The 16,413-nt window shown below is 37.6% G+C and overlaps 2 protein-coding genes across 2 annotated transcripts; one reads left to right on the top strand and one right to left on the bottom strand.

Moving 5' to 3' along the window:
• Positions 1–56: 56 nt before the first annotated feature.
• LOC141905671 (ubiquitin-like modifier-activating enzyme 6) lies at positions 57–7,685 on the top strand. The gene is made up of 31 exons (XM_074794638.1): positions 57–167; positions 651–791; positions 877–971; positions 1,164–1,192; positions 1,267–1,473; positions 1,633–1,713; positions 1,859–1,981; positions 2,058–2,181; positions 2,523–2,632; positions 2,712–2,774; positions 2,859–2,935; positions 3,023–3,089; positions 3,286–3,432; positions 3,515–3,579; positions 3,697–3,775; positions 3,861–3,938; positions 4,034–4,111; positions 4,193–4,271; positions 4,473–4,684; positions 4,764–4,853; positions 5,086–5,163; positions 5,247–5,427; positions 5,703–5,766; positions 5,852–5,921; positions 6,007–6,084; positions 6,167–6,281; positions 6,362–6,441; positions 6,516–6,629; positions 6,960–7,175; positions 7,334–7,428; positions 7,516–7,685. The coding sequence occupies exons 2-31, from the start codon at positions 748–750 to the stop codon at positions 7,634–7,636; spliced, it is 3,060 nt and encodes a 1,019-aa protein (XP_074650739.1). The 5' UTR covers positions 57–167; positions 651–747; the 3' UTR covers positions 7,637–7,685.
• Positions 7,686–8,185: 500 nt separating this feature from the next.
• On the bottom strand, positions 8,186–15,302 carry LOC141905696 (elongation factor-like GTPase 1). Its single transcript, XM_074794672.1, has 18 exons — positions 14,832–15,302; positions 14,543–14,695; positions 13,883–14,016; positions 13,671–13,808; positions 13,471–13,527; positions 13,137–13,306; positions 12,810–12,933; positions 12,645–12,721; positions 12,424–12,560; positions 12,220–12,342; positions 11,806–12,009; positions 11,400–11,587; positions 11,168–11,321; positions 10,964–11,095; positions 10,742–10,889; positions 9,119–10,191; positions 8,641–8,825; positions 8,186–8,388 (listed from the first exon to the last, which is right to left on the bottom strand). The coding sequence occupies exons 1-18, from the start codon at positions 14,920–14,922 to the stop codon at positions 8,200–8,202; spliced, it is 3,477 nt and encodes a 1,158-aa protein (XP_074650773.1). The 5' UTR covers positions 14,923–15,302; the 3' UTR covers positions 8,186–8,199.
• Between the last annotated feature and the right edge of the window lie 1,111 nt (positions 15,303–16,413).

Below are 16,413 nucleotides of genomic sequence, written 5' to 3'. Positions count from 1 at the left end.
TTCGGGCTAGGGTTAGGTCTCGTAGTCCGAGTCATATTCCATTGCTCCTGTGGAGACATTTATTTCCGGGTTGCCGGTTTCTGTCAAAAATTTTTCGTAAATTTTTCTTGGGTTTTACAGCTGAAAGTCTATATTTAAAGCGATTCGTTTAGTGTCTCAATTCCAAGGTTGAGTGTGATGATGTCCCTCCCCTTTAAGCTTTAGTTGAATTGCTTTCTTAAGAAATAGGCTTGATTTTAAATCAAATGCTATGTATGGGGCGAAAGACGAACGAAGAAAGAAATGCTAAAAACATATATCGCTTTGTTGCAACCACAAGTAACACTAAATTAAAACCCAGTTCATCTTCATTTATGAAATCCCAAATGATATATCAGGCATCAATTCAATATAATTCTAATGTACCATTAAATTCTAAATTCCTCTAACTCTTTACAGTCTGTGAGTGTTGAAAAAGACTTCAGTCTTCATAATCTTGAGTTAGGCCTACAGTGGATTCATTTGTTGTTTGAACACCACAGGTGCTTTTAGCTTTCCTCCACCGTCCGGTCAAATTGGGCCTCAAAAATTCAGTCTTGGTCGGTAAAACACATCACCTGGAGAAATGTAACCAGACTTATGGACTAATTTTTTTGCTATGATAATTGCAGGTTGACCTCAATCAGTGACCACAATCAGTGATCACAATCACTGATCAATCACTTATATAAAACGTATCCCGCCAAAAGAACTCGTATTTGTGAAAGTATGATGATGGATTCAGGCTGTGAGATTGATGACACTCTGTATAGGTAGAATGCCTAATGAAACTTCAGTAAAAGCTACAGCTCTAATAGTGATTCATTCTTCAAATGAATTGTTCGTTCTGTTTTTCAGTCGGCAGCGTTATGTATTGGGAGATTCTGCCATGCATAAAATGGCTAAATCGACTGTATTAGTTTATGGTCTCGGTGGTCTAGGAATTGAAATCGGTAATTAAGTCTTAAGATATCAATCTGAAGCCAGTAGCTCAAAAGTTTGTTATACTTTTACTGGTGGACGAATGCCATGGTTACAATGCAGAAAGTGTCAGCATTCTATCCACCAATTAATGAGCAACTGACCCTTGTATAGTTTGAAATGGGCTTCTTTCAATAATGCAGTTGTAATTTCTTATATTTCAGCTAAAAATATTGTTCTTGCTGGGGTGAAGGTGAGTCTAAAAATCTTGAAAATTTGTAGATTGAATCAATTTCTGTAAGTAAATTAGTTTTATTTATGTTACAGTCATTGACGATACAGGATGCTGAAGCAGCAACAGCATCTGATCTCGGAGTTCAGTTTTTCCTGCGTGAAGTTGACGTGCTGAATCGGAGGAATCGAGCTGAATCGAGTTGTCCTCGTGTTGCCGAGTTGAATCCCTACGTGTCGGTTGATTCGTTAACAACTTCGATCGATGAAAATACTGATCTTTCTTACCTGAAAAAATATCAGGTTCGTCTTAACCCTGAAATAATCATCGCTTTACAGAGTCAAGTGCTATAAGCTGGACTGTATTAATATTTATACTTATTCCTCAAATTTTTAGGAGTCAATGATATTTCTAGAATAAGATTGAATTTGTTTCACAATTACGTTTTTTTCATTTACTAGTGCGTCGTGTTAACTGAAGTTAGCCTGAAAGTGGCCATCAAAGTCAATGATTATTGTAGAACTCAACAGCCACCAATAAAAGTTAGTAACAAATACTTTTTCTTGATTTATCCATACACTTTTTAACTAGACTTGGTTTACTCACTAAAGTTTTCTATTATCATATAAAAGAAGATTTGAATATTTTTTGTTTGAGTGTTGCGATACTTCTGTCTTTAATCTGTAGTTCATACTCGGTCAAGTATACGGCGTATTCGGAAGTGTTTTCTGTGATTTCGGAGCTGAATTCGAAGTGATGGATACAGACGGTGAAGAATCCAGGGAGAACTTTATCTCTACAATCACTAAGGTTCAATAAACATCTTATGATCTCGAACATTTTTAACATTCTAGACTGTGGCTTCATTTAAATCTGATTTTTCTAGGCAAATCCAGGCGTTGTGACTTGCTTAGATGATATACGTCATGGTCTAGAAACTGGTGATGTTGTTACGTTTAAAGAAGTGAGAGGAATGGAAGCTTTGAATGGAAGGATGTTCCCGGTAAAAGGTAGGAACAGTTGAATTCTGATTGTATTCTGTTACTAAGATTCATCATTGATAAATGAGCACCCTGTTGTGCCACTAGCTGGTATGCATATCAATAGGACACCTGTTTCAAAATCAAGTTCATTTTCATTTAACTTTTAAGCCTTCAACTTAAAGAATTAGGCAATTGGTGTCCTTTGATCTCTAGAAGTGATCTTTAAGGTTCATAGGTTAATTCAACATTCGTAGAATTCGAGAAAACAAATCCAGCATTATTGTCGTAATGGATCCTCACTTGTCACATGCCAAATCCTTAATTGTCACGGAGTCATCATTGAATTATGTGTTGATGTTTTTTTTTAGTGATGTCACCATTTAGTTTTACAATCTGTGATACAACATCTGATGAATTCGGTGTTTATCAACGAGATGGAATATTTAAACAAATCAAACTCCCTAAAATCATGCAATTCGTAAGTAAAATGCCGCTGATATCTGCTGTAAGATTTATATGTATACTGTAGGTATATATCTTTTTTGTTTATTTCATAGAGTTCATTATCAAATGAATTGTGTGAACCAACTTGCATTTTACCGGATCTTAGCAAATTTGAGGTGAGTTTTGAGTTGATTGTGGTAACAGTTCATATTGATTCAGTTGATATCCTTAGAATTGATCTGAAATCATTTATATTTTAGGCTCCGAATAATATACATTTAGGAATGTATGGACTTCATTCATTTCGAGAAAAATATAATCGCCTTCCTGATGTTTGGTAAGCGATTGACTGCGCCATACTCGAAACACACCTGTTTATTCATTGTTTTGGCTGTAAATCTTTAAAACAATGTTGTCTTCTCAGGTGCGACCAAGATGCAAACGAATTGCTGAAAATTGTCCGTGAGCTGAGCAATCAACTAAAAAATAAAGTAAGTTTGTACTTACAGTCAGTCGTAGCTGGAACTAATAGCTGGAACATAAGGCTCAGTAAATTGGATTGGAAATACGAATTGGACCTAAAGCAATAAAGATGATGACTTATCAGATGATGGTGGTGGTTAGTTTGACTGCATATATTTAACCATCCTCAAAGAATTCATTACTTCGTTGTGAATATATTTTCAGATCGAATCAATTGATGAAACGTTGATTAAGAATCTGTCGTATACAAGTCGAGGTGTATTTGCCCCGCTGTGTGCTACTCTCGGCGGAATCATTGCTCAGGAAGCGTTGAAAGCTTTAACCGGAAAATTCACTCCTTTATCGCAATGGGTAAAAATCTATATAATCAGATCAATCTTGTTTAAAAATCATTTACAATTGAGTAATGATATCAAATATGATTTCTTTACAGCTTTACTTAGATGTTTGTGAAGTTTTGCCCGCAAAACCAGAAACTAATGATGTTATCAAAGCCAGGTTTGTACAAATTTTGTATTTCACTTCTTGTGAATATTGCTGTATTGAGTAGACTGTCGGAGGCTGGTGGAGTCTACTGTATTGCTGTATTGATGTTTAGATACCGGGTATTTGTAGGAATGATAGGTATGATGGGCTACGGATTTGTATCGGTGAAGAATTGTGTGAAAAAGTTGCTAATCTCAAAGTATTCATGGTAAATCAGTGAATGTGCGCTTGGCAAGTTCTATCAGGAAAATACCGTAATTCCCTGCTAATGATATGTTTGTATTTTGTTTAAGGTTGGTTGTGGAGCAATTGGCTGTGAAATGATGAAAAATTATGCTTTGCTAGGAGTCGGTTCTGCTGGAAATGGCAAGGTCAGTCAATGTCTGCTTCTCTTGATGGTCTCAGACTTTTTTCAAAAATCCACCTTCATTTGGCTAAAGAATTCTTTGCGCCTTCTTTTTCTCAGATAACGATTACAGATAATGATCTCATAGAAAAATCAAATTTAAACAGACAGTTTCTGTTCAGACCTCATCACATACAGGTACCTGGTATTTATACGTAGTTCAAGAATGTACGATCATCATATTTCCGCTCAGATTCAGAAAATGCGTCTTTCATTTAGAAACCGAAAAGTGTAACTGCTGCACAATCAACATTAGATATCAACCCACAATTGAACATTGAAGCTCAACAACATAAAGGTAAAAATACACCACAATTCTGATTTATGATGTAATGAAACACAGAAGACTCTGTTCTCCCCTTCATCATCGACCAATCCCTATTTCGACTGCCCCGGAATTTGCATACATCGTAGAGAATTGATTACTCCTGCCAGATCCAAGGCAAACGTTGTCTTCAGTATATTTATGGTTTTCAATGTATATTCGATTTGATTTCAGTTTGTCCACAAACTGAGAACAGTGTTTACACCGATGAGTTTTTCTGCGATAAAGATTTATGCGTGAACGCATTGGACAACGTTGAAGCCCGGCGATATATGGACGCTCGATGTATCACCAATCAGACGGCTTTATTAGAATCGGGTACTATGGGCACGAAGGGCCACGTTCAAGCGATTGTTCCGCACTTAACAGAATCATACACAAGTCAGGTAGATGATTATTCACTGTATTGAATTATTGTTAGATTATGGTTCAGTCAGGTATTTTACTACCGGTATTTTATTCAAGGTTGATCCACCAGATCTAGATGCGCCTTTCTGCACAATCAAATCATTTCCATCTTCGCTAGAACACTGTATTCAATGGGCTAGAGATAAGGTCAGTTCAGGTGTCATGATTCTGTTTTGGATCAGTAAAATGCCGCTACTTATCACTTTACCAGGGTATCCCCCCAAATAGGTACAGCCCTTAGGGCTTGGGGATGTCCTGCTTGAATGTATAGATTCAGTAACCATGTACACTAGTTATTTATGTTATTATGTATTATACATTTGAGAAAAATATATTCATTCATATTCATTCATACAAGTAAAAATGTGTTTTGTTTCAGTTTGAAAGTGCATTTAGTCAAAAACCGGCTCTATTTAATAAATTCTGGTCTGAACACACCCCCAAAGACGTTATACAGGTAAAATTCATCCGTAGTACACTGTCTCAAGTATTTATAGGGAACTAGGAACAATCTTGAAGCTAATACGCTCACATTTGTAGAAACTGACCGATGGTTGTAGTTTAGATGGAGCGATACAAGTGAGTAAAACATCGTCCCGACGAGTTTACACATTTGAACAGTGTGTCTCGCTGGCTCGACTGAAATTCACTAAAGACTTCGATCACAAAGCGAAAAATTTACTACATGCATTTCCACTGGACACAAAACTACCTGACGGCTGTAAGTAAACCGCTGACTACTGGGCCCAGTCTCGCACAAAAGTTTAACCAAAATTTTTGGTGTAATTGCTATTGGTTACTTCATGTTTTCAATGAGGACAACAATTAAAACTTAATTTTTTTTGGCTTACACTTTTTCATGAAACTGGATCCAGTTACTTAATACTAACCAGTGGATAACTGACATCTATTGGCTTCTTAGTTACCTACTTAAAGCCAATATGGCTATATGTTCACTATACGAAACTCTTCGAAGATTTTTATTTCATATTTTAGCATTATTTTGGCAATCACCGAAGAGACCTCCGACTCCATTAGAATTTACAATGAGTGACGAATTGTGAGTAGAAAATGAATACGGTTCTGAAACGTTTAAAATTTCATGTGAAGTATCATATCTAAATGAGTTGATTGTGATGCTGTAGATGTTTGCTGTATATAGTGTCTACTGCTCGATTGTTTGCTGATGTTTGGGGAATCAAATGGACTGAAGAAGTAAGTAAGAATACAATCTTTGCTGTCCTCGGATTGAGATTATGATGTCATCAATTCTTCTAATTTTAATCAAATTTTGTTATAGGACATGGCGAGGGAAAATATTTTACGTATATTACAGCGAAATGAACATCTTGTTCCTGAATTTGTCCCCTCGAATAAGGTACGGATACCCGTCCGTAATTCTAGTCTGCATCGAGGAGCTGATTTTTGTTACAGAAATCGCTTGTTGAAATTCATTTCAGCGAATAGAAACTGATGAAAATTCACCGAAACCGGCGAACAAAGAATCGTCGCTGGACGACGAACAAAAAGTAGTCGAAAGATTTCAGAAAGTTTTATCATCAAATAATGAAAAGGGTAAGTGTTCAGAAACTCTCGCGAGGTCCGACTACGTTTCAAACGCAAGAGTAAATAGATAAATTGAATTATTTCTGTAGGTTTCAGTTCAATGTTTCCGGTATCATTTGAGAAAGATGACGACAGTAACGGACATATTGACTTTATTTATTGCTGTGCAGTGAGTACCAGTCAGTATTTATACCGCTCTGCTGTTTATGATGACAGATTATTGAGTTTTTGATTTCTGTGTAGAGTTTACGCGCTATGATGTATAACATTGAACGAGAAGATCGGCTACACGTGAAACGAATTGCTGGTCGAATTGTTCCGGCCATCGCTACAACAACTGCTGCCGTCTCCGGGCTCGTATGTTTCATAACATTCTTCTCTTCAAACTTACATCCTTCCTTTTCATGTAATATTGTGATGACCTTTCATTGAAACACTGTCCGTGCAATAACGATAATATAAAATCCCTCACAAAGTAAGAAAAATAGGGTCTGAAATGGTTCTTGAGCTACAAGCTAATTCAATTTTTTGACTATATGCTAATAGTATTGCTGAAGACAACTAATATGATGTAGTCAAAACGTCGACATCTCGCTCAGAGAAATATTTCAGACTCCTTTTCATGTTCAGTGTGCGAATCCATATAATTTCTGTGATATATTGATGGTAGTTACTGCGCTATTTCAGGTGAGCATTGAACTGTTGAAATTAGTGAAACAAGTCTCATTAGAAGAATACAAGAATTGCTTTTTGAACCTTGCACTTCCGATAGTGGTTCTATCAGAACCGGGCCCCGTACAGAGAACTATCATCAAGGATGGTTTATCATTTACTTTGTGGGATTTCTGGAAACTGACAGGAAACAAAGATTTCACTTTACAACAGTTTATCAACCATTTTAAGGTTTGTAATTTGTATATTTTTTTATGTGAATTACATGCTGAAATAAGATGATGTTTGCCTATGGAATAGTGAAAAAAATCTGAAAAATCATAAAAATGTGTGAGAAATACATCCCTGGTATCAATCTGATCCTTGGAACAATGATTTGTTCATTTCAGGAGAAATATGGTTTTGAGGCGTCTGCTGTACTCCACGGTGCTAGAATGGTTTATGTTCCTATTATGCCCGGACACAAAAAACGTCTGAACATGACGTAAGTTTCATCGCGCGCAATATATAGCTGCCTGATCGCAACAAAAATGAATTGTGACATATTCCAAGGTTTCTTACTATTTTTCAGAATGGTAAAACTGTTAAAACCGACTCGTGATAAGAAGTATATGGATCTGATAGTCAGCCTAGAGACAGACTCTCATGAAGATGTACCTGGTCCTCCGGTTAGATATTATTTCGGATTATAACAACCAGGAACTGCTCGTCTGATTATATTCTAATGTGCTTCATGTGATCGTTGTAACAATAAATATGTTATAAATTCATGTTAATTTTTCCTCTTAAATCTTTTTTTTGGAAGTTTCTAATTACATAATTGAGTATAGAAACAGGACACTGACGCCACCTTTGCAGAATCCAATTTAATAACGATGAATGAACTACCATTTTGTTTGTCGAATTGGAACAAATATCCAGACACAAGAAGTTCTATGGAAGCAGTCATCTGAAGCAGCCATTCTATAATACAGGACAAGCTGTTGCTTGGAAGTAGTGGGGTCTACATAACAGTAGACTCCACTTTCCTGGTATCCCAAGGGACTGATAAATTCTCTCCGAGGTATATACGAATTCCAGCGCAGTTGAAGCAGGGATGGAACATCACGTCGAAAACTTGTAATGTCGTACATGAGGGCTCGTGATAACCTTAGGCAATCGACTCGAGGGTTAACAAAATCTACTGTATCAACGATTTGTTGTTTCTCCATAAAGAATGAAATAAGAATAGACTTTGATGATGATATCTTTGATTTTATTTATTGCGAGTTAACGTGCGCTGTTTTTCGGCGTGTACAACAATTTGCTCATCTATTTTCAGTCCTTTACGTTTACGCACACTATTCATATATCTGCGTCCGTGATTCTCGTAGTCGGCTTTCTCTCCGTATAGCATTATCTCTTCCTCAGTCGTTGGCACCCAGTATGGGTCGATATCTATCATCTAAATCAACGAAAATTCCTTACTTCAGTAACTATGATTATGATACAACAGTTAAACCCACTTAGTTTGGATTTCCATCTAATCCAGATATTTACAGTCCAACTAAACATAAACGAAAAATATGATGTTGTATCCAGATTTCTCATCAACTGCATTTATTTCATTGGTTCTTAATGTTCTGAATTGGTTCTAAGTGGGTTCTACTGTAGTCGTAGTGGACATACACAATAGCTGGTTTTCTAGGTACGTTACCTCCCAGTGACTGAATTTCAGTTGAGGACTCGCTAATCCACTAGTTTTCTTGCGAAACTCTTCCGTAAAACCAAAACTTTCAACAACCGGCAAAATGGCTTCGATTTCAAACAAATTAGAACCTTCTTTCATGTCTTCGTGTAAAACTTTACCATTTCGTTTTCCTAATACTGCGTAGAGTTTCCCTATAAAAAAAGAAAATTCAATCATTTCAGTAATTGCTCTAAGATAGTAAATCGTTGTCGTGTGTCGTGCGTCATGTTTTAGTATGAAATAAAATGTGAAAACAGGTAGTACTGCGTAGGTTAACTGATTTTATTTGAAATAACAAAATCGCTTCATCAAATGAATGAGTAATTTTCCTGATGAAGCTACTATGCACTAAAAGCGAAACCTCGCAATAACATCGAGTTCATCTACAAAGTAATAACAGTCTTCGCATTTACTGATCTGATGTATCAATCAGTCTGAGTTTTACCTAAAACGTCTGCTGTTGCTTGAATAGAACATTTATACATAGCAGCCATCAATCTCTGATGTTGAGTTTCAAACGCCTTCCTGCATCCGTAACGTATACACGACATAATCTGTCCACTGAGCGGACCGTAGACATTCTGTCGAACACCACCATCGGCGCCATCTTTATTACTACCGCCTGCCTCGTCGTCATCGCTCGACGTTGAACTCGAATCGTCGTTAAACGAACTGATAGAATCTAAACGTCTCGATGAACTACGTCTACGCCGACGGAGGCCATCTTTAAGATTTAGGGACGAGATATCCGATACAAGTTCATCCGGGTCACCATCGTGACTTTCAGAATCTACAGCATGAGCATCGGTAGCAGCTGCATCAGCAGAAGTACTCGTAGTTATATCAGTGTCTCCATTAACATCCCAACATTCTACTACAAAACATACACCCATCATAGGTTCCTCACACATCGGTCCGGCCAGTGATGCTAGCTGGAATCCACCCACAACGCACCCATCGAATTCCCTCTTATCGCTTCTATCATCACCGCCACCGGTCTCTAAACACGACCAAATCGACAAGCGTTCGTATCCCGCGATCCGATTCAGTAAAATATTCGGACCGCATCGCCGTGGTCCGAACGACCAAATCTGATCGCAAGCGTGCTTCCATTTCGAGCCGGAGGATTTAAACTCGGCGTCTAATTTCTCTCTGAGTTCGCGCGCGTTCTTCAAAATGTCTTCGCTCAATCGAAACGAACTTTTCAGTTTTCCTTTTTCTTTCAAGCGGATATAATGATCGACGGTTTTGATCAGATCGCCATGAGCGTCGATGAGCGCGGTGACACCCGGTGGTAACGCTAAGCAACGAATACGAAATGCGCACGATTTATTCGACGTTTTGATTTCGACGAGTCCTCGTTCTATGACTTCTTCATCGTCCGCGTAATTCTTATCGTTGTGCCCGGAACCTTGGATTCCGATTTCCTCGTTGACCATATCGACTTTCGGAGGTTTGACGACTGTTTCTCGGAACGGCACGATCGCCTGTGATACGTTAATCTCTATCTGAGCATATCTGAAAATCGACAGAATAGAATATATTTCACCGTGACTTAAATATAAGAGGAATATAATTCTCATATAAATCTAACCCAGTTCCATAGTTCATGTTCGGGTGTGGATCCAGGGTTGGATCTGGATAGTATTGGAAAAGAGAACTTTTGTGAAATAAAGGGACTTCCCGTATCTAAGAATTGTAAACCAATGCAGGGGGTCTAGGTCGATCTCTCCCTGAAGATTTCTAAATTTTAGAACTAAGAGGCAGTGGCGTTGGAACCGTAGCAACTGCAGCGGCGAACGCCGTGGCAATGATTTACTCAATGACACTTTTTTCTTTCTATACTATATTTTTGATGAAATTGAAGTAAATTCGCCGCTGCAATATTAGAACCTATGGAAAAATCGGCAATTGGCCGCGGCAATCAAAAATTGCTTCCAACGCGCCCGAGAGGCATAAAATTTTGAGGGTTTTAGAGAATAAGAGGTAGTGAAATATGTATGGTAATATTGAGCTATATTAATCTTATATTACGCTCAATATTATAATTATCATCATTATAACGAACCTGTGTTGTAGGTCGTCGAGACAGCGTTGTAAATGCACCTCTCCGGCTGCTATTATCACGTGTTCTCCGGTTTCTGTGTGTAAGATTTCGACGCAAGGATCGGCTTGATTTAACAGTTTCATTCCATACATCAGTTGATTCAGATCACCTAAAATATGTATCATTTTTTTGTCCATTGACTCATCGGAATTATCTCAAACTCTCATTATCAGTTTAACTCACCTGCTTGTTTCGGTTCGACTGCAACTCTTACAATAGGCTCGGCTTCGAAATACATAGATGTAAAGGCTGGACACGCGACTGTACTCGACAATGTGGCTGACTTTAATACGTGATTCTCTAACCCAGATATACCTGCAACAAAACCAATCGGATTATTATCAAAATGACAAGTTCAAGATATCATAATGCAAGACTCAGACTTACCTAAAACATTACCAGCAGGAACTGAATCTAAAGCTTCAAGTTCACGTCCCATCATCAGATAGAGATTATCAACTGTGAATTGTGTTATATGACGATGTGAGCTAAGATCATCAAGGCTGAGTTTAGATTCAAGGCAACCGTCACGTAACTGCATCTGTTATAGAAAAACATTCGAAATAAAACTCACCGATAGTGAGTCAGTCACACTGAACCATGATTGATTGATCATTACCTCTTCAATCGCCGTGGCTGGATCATGTTTTGGGCCTAAAACGTATAAAGTTTGACCCTTTCTGATAGTACCACTAAAAACACGCGCGAATGCAATAAATACGTGATCATCTTCAGCTTCGCAATCTTTATTCATCACCGGTAAATCTGTGCTTTCCTCTACAGCTCTGATCTCATGATTATCAATACCTTACAAAGAGAATCGATCAAAACTTTAATATCATCCTCTTGAGTACCAGGTGATGTATTACACCAGAATACCAGCGAAAAAGCAATTTCTGTTTAGAAGGAGTTGTAAGGTATCAAGGAGTCGTAGGCGCCCTGTTAATTGGCCTTCAGTCAAAATGTAGATTCAACTCAAGTGAGATTGTTCGTAAGAGAGTTCTAGGTGTTTGTCTATTCATTACCTGTTTTGTGTTGCTGCTGCTCTGCTGTATGTTTATTCGCGCGGTCGTGATGTCGTTGTCGCGCCAACTCACGTCTCTGTTCTAACTCTTCACGAGTTAACGGCCTTTGACGTTTATCCGGTAACATCTTACGCTCTACAGCGACCATCTTAGATACGAATACGATCACAGGAGCTTCGGTAGATGCGTCGCAATCCAGGAAATCTATCAAAAACATCAATCATCACAACACGGTATAATCTCGTAGCGACGATATTCCAAAGTTTATTCATCTGACTAATTCAATATCTAAATCTCATCTTCAAAGAAACAGTAAGACTGTATCTCTGAAAGTGGGATTTCACAGAGAATACACCGACATAATACCTTACCAAATATACCAAAAACTGAGATTCAAACTGAAAGAAAAATTACTTTGTTTGAGTTTCTGTGTTTCAGGAGGAAGTGACTGCAGACTGCGACCTCTACTCGACAGTAGTTTATCAACCCGATCACCGACTATTTCCAGAGGACTCGGTAATTTCCGTATAACCATTGCTAGAAACGAAAAAACATTTGTATGATGAAATACAAACTTTACTCGCATTATCAACACGCTTTAAAAGATGGTGAACTTACACAAGATAGCGTTGGACAAAGGAAGCCATGGTCTACATATAGCTTGTACACACGTTCTCACATCAGTGAATTTCAGGTCACGCGCAGGGATTTTCAGATTCAAAGATTTCACGATTTTCTCCACTTTCTCTTTATCCCTAAAATACGATTGTACATTCACTTCATGAAAACCGACGATAGTCAAATTAGTGACAAGTTATCAAAATTTTCAGTTCATTTACTGGTTGTTAACTGCATCGTAGACAGCCCACAGGTTGTCGAGCACGAATTGTACAAATAATGGTTTCTTTCCTTTCGCCTGAAACAACAGAAAAACATTCAGATAATTAGTGAATAGGTTGATGGTAACCGAAGACAAGATTAAGAATAATATCAACTAGAGTCACCTGAGCTCCTTTCATGATTCGTTTTGATTTCATATTCAAGTAGAAATCACCCCACAATGTTTGACGTAGGACAGCTGATTTGATACCTAGTTTACTAGCATACAACTCAGCGAAATGTTCAATACTGAAATAATTCACAAATAAATTCACAAACAAATGGCCATTTTTAAAATTCCGATATCTGATAGAAGAATAGGGTGGCCATTTATCTGACTTGCTTTTCCCTAATTCCTAAAACTTTTTAAAGAAAAGAAAATTCCCTGACTTTGATTCTTTGATTTTCAGTTAAGTGGCCACCATGAAGACATAAACCGATATTTTTCGTACCCGAAACCCCATCCATCGTAAGCACAAGCGAAGACAACATTTCCCTGATCTGGAGAGAAATATAAATGAGAGTCATCGGTTTCCTCCAACCCGACGCTCCAGTCATAAATCTGTTCGGCATCCGGAGTAACTCCGATCTGTGACGAGCTTCCATTAGTTTCACTCGCTTCCTGAGAATAAAAAGAGTAAATCTCATCACAGTAGACTGCATACTTGCCTCAGATCTCGCGGGACCAATAGATTCGAGGCAATTCGAGGCAATCGACTCCGAGTCTTCTGTAATTACTAGAATCAAAAAACTATACATGAGAGTAAAAAGACCGTTGTCACTTACAGCAGCGCTCTTCGCAAAAACATGTGATGCAAATAATTCTCCGGTAACAGCATTCACCTACAAATATCAAAACACTGAAACCTCAACAGGGCATTACTAGAATACCAGTTTGATGTACAGGGGCTGTTCATAGTAAATGACTGTGAATTTCAATGACAAATTTTAAAAGTTAGATACGTCGTATCTGTTTTTAGTTGTACCTGTTCTAGCACCTGTTGAAGGTGTAGATAAGCCTCTTGCGGAGTCATCTTTAACTCATTAATCAATCGATCAATTTTATTGAGCACTAAAACCGGTTTAATATTCTCTAACCAGGCCTGACGCAAAACCACATGAGTCTACAAGAAATATGACATTTATACAAATTACCTCACTTAAAAAAAAACCAACTGAAATCTTCGATCGACATTACCTGGGGACAAACTCCTTCTACGACATCGACCAACACGATAGCACCATCGCATAATCTAACAGCAGTCGACACTTCACTAGAGAAATCAACATGTCCGGGTGAATCAATCAAATTGATTAAATATGGCTGATCATCTGGAAGACAGTTTAATAAGAAGTCATTCAGTGACTTGAACCTACTCTATTGTGACTGAATTCCCTTCTGAAAATTGCTGATATCAGACAAACAAGTTGATTGAAATATTTTCCAAGAGATTTTGATGCCTTAAGATTGCATCTTACTTTTCATACCCCTTATTATTGCTTCGCGTCTAAAGCTATCGCTCTGGGGCCAGTTGCTCTTAAGTTGGTTAAAATAACTGGCGGATAAATACCATGGTAACAATGAACTTTTAATTGTCACTATGTCAACTATCCGCTGGTTAACTGTAACTTACTTTTGAGCAACTGGCCCCAAGGCCCGGTTTCACAAAAAAGTTTTTGCCAGTGGTTACTTCATGTTTTCATCGAGGACAAAAATTCAAACTTCACCGTTTTAGGCTTAAACTTCTTCATGAAACAGGCCTTTCCCATTCATAGTCAACCCTCCTCATTTTAAAATCCTTCCCTATCGTCCTTTTAGACGCTTCTTAACTTGGCCCAAGAACCGACTGTTACCTACCTTCAGTATAAATCAATGATATAGCACTAGATTTCATAGTGATTCCACGAATCTGTTCATCTTCTCTACTGTCGAGATAACGCAATTTACCGGCTAAACGATGTGATATTATACCATTACTAGCGACAAGAGTATCAGCCAGTGTCGTTTTACCTGGAACGCAAATATCACCATAAACACGTTTAACGCTTTCTTTTACCCTAGTGGCAAGAAGAGAATGATTGACTGAGACACACCCGCGACTGATCTACTCCGTCACAGCGTGGTACTGATCGGTAAGCTTACTTACCATGATCGACATGAGCCAATATACATAAATTTCGAATATTTTCAGGTCTCGCTTGAATTTGTGCCAACTGCTGCGGAGTGGCGGAAGGCATTTCTTTTTATTTCATACGCCTCACAGATCTATAATGATGATAGATATCATGAACGGATGAAGTAAACCAGAACACCTCACTCGACGTTGTATCAGCTAAGGTATTTGTTAGTTCAGGATGGCGAAAGAAGCAAATAAAAAATAAATGGTTCTTGCTCACGGTTCATGGACCAGTGACTAGTGTCGTAGTGAGCATGGCAAGAGGTTGAAAAAACGAAAGTATCAATTAAGGCGGCGATTTAGCCTAAAAGGCTAGGAGAATCACTAAAAGTAACTGTGTGACTGAAGGGGGCAAATACATGGGGATTAAACTGTTTAATGATGCGGTAAATGAAGTTTGAATCAGTCTATTTTCATTTAAATTTTACACTTATCTATTCCGCATGTGAAACATACGGTTCAATAAAATATAATTGAATTTGAGCAGAATGATGTCTGTCTGCAGAGTTTCCAGAACCTGTCATGTCAGGTCCCGAAACAACCCAAACTCACAACAATATTTGACGAAACGGCGAAATATCTAGGCATGTGCTAGACGAATGAAAGAACATTTTGAGTTGAATGAATATTCTGATCCGTCGTAAATATCGAAAATGATTCAACAATAACGATAAGGAAAATGTTCTGACTAATAATTCATTTGAAAGGTTGATTTATAAGAAGAAAATATTTATGTGTAAAATGACTTATTTCTGTATTAAAGGAAAAAAATAAGTTTCAGGCATAGATGAATTAATTAATGTAGAAGTAAGGGAATATTTTCGATAGCTGAATCGAGGTCTTGATATTTCGTTTCCGCAATAAGACACTGAAAAATATCTGCTCACTATCACAGTTCGCCGGCATCACTCCTCACTGTCGAAGTCTCACTATTTATATTCATTGTCTTTATGATGTACATGTAAAAGAGCCGAATGCAATATAGAGACTGATTTTATTGAGAATTTATATTATACTCTTTACTATATAAAGGTTATAAAAAGTAAAGTTTTTTCCATTTCATCAGTTTTAGTGCAGACCTGTCACCACAGGTCCCGAGAAGCTCTGCAAAATGGCGCGAGCTGCCGTGTCAGGTCTCGCTTCATAATTATTGTTTTATAGTAACTTAAGATTAACTCTATCTATGGTTAGCAATTTATATTATACTCTTTACTATATAAAGGTTATAAAAAGTAAAGTTTTTTTCCATTTCATCAGTTTTAGTGCAGACCTGTCACCACAGGTCCCGAAGCTCTGCAAAATGGCGCGCGTTGCCGTGTGAGGTCTCACTAATTTATCAGTGTTATGTCTAATTTATCTATGTCAACTTATAAGCTTGGACTGAAATGTTTTTAAATTGTATGTGCACTTGGTGAATTAATTATAGTGCGAGTAATTAATAATAATATATAATAATATAGGGCCTAATCTGTAATCATAATGAGTACCGGTATAATGATTGTTATTAATGCTGATTATGATTACATAAGGCACTACTAGTATCATTGCCTGA

The sequence above is a fragment of the Tubulanus polymorphus genome, chromosome 5, assembly GCF_964204645.1.
Source record: "Tubulanus polymorphus chromosome 5, tnTubPoly1.2, whole genome shotgun sequence".
Classification (NCBI taxonomy): domain Eukaryota; kingdom Metazoa; phylum Nemertea; class Palaeonemertea; order Tubulaniformes; family Tubulanidae; genus Tubulanus; species Tubulanus polymorphus.
Note: the sequence above shows the minus strand (reverse complement) of the source record. Positions and strands in the feature narration are given on the sequence as shown.

Bases quoted from the DNA above. Each gene is read 5' to 3' on its own strand.
- LOC141905671 (XM_074794638.1), top strand. From the start codon at position 748: ATGATGATGGATTCAGGCTGTGAGATTGATGACACTCTGTATAG. The intron at 792-876 runs GTAGAATGCCTA...TCTGTTTTTCAG, and splicing joins ATTGATGACACTCTGTATAG to TCGGCAGCGTTATGTATTGG. The intron at 5,428-5,702 runs GTAAGTAAACCG...TTCATATTTTAG, and splicing joins CACAAAACTACCTGACGGCT to CATTATTTTGGCAATCACCG.
- LOC141905696 (XM_074794672.1), bottom strand. From the start codon at position 14,922: ATGCCTTCCGCCACTCCGCAGCAGTTGGCACAAATTCAAGCGAGACCT. The intron at 12,343-12,423 runs GTAAGTTCACCA...TTTCGTTTCTAG, and splicing joins TTTGTCCAACGCTATCTTGT to CAATGGTTATACGGAAATTA. The intron at 11,096-11,167 runs GTAAGTCTGAGT...GTTTTGTTGCAG, and splicing joins TCCTGCTGGTAATGTTTTAG to GTATATCTGGGTTAGAGAAT.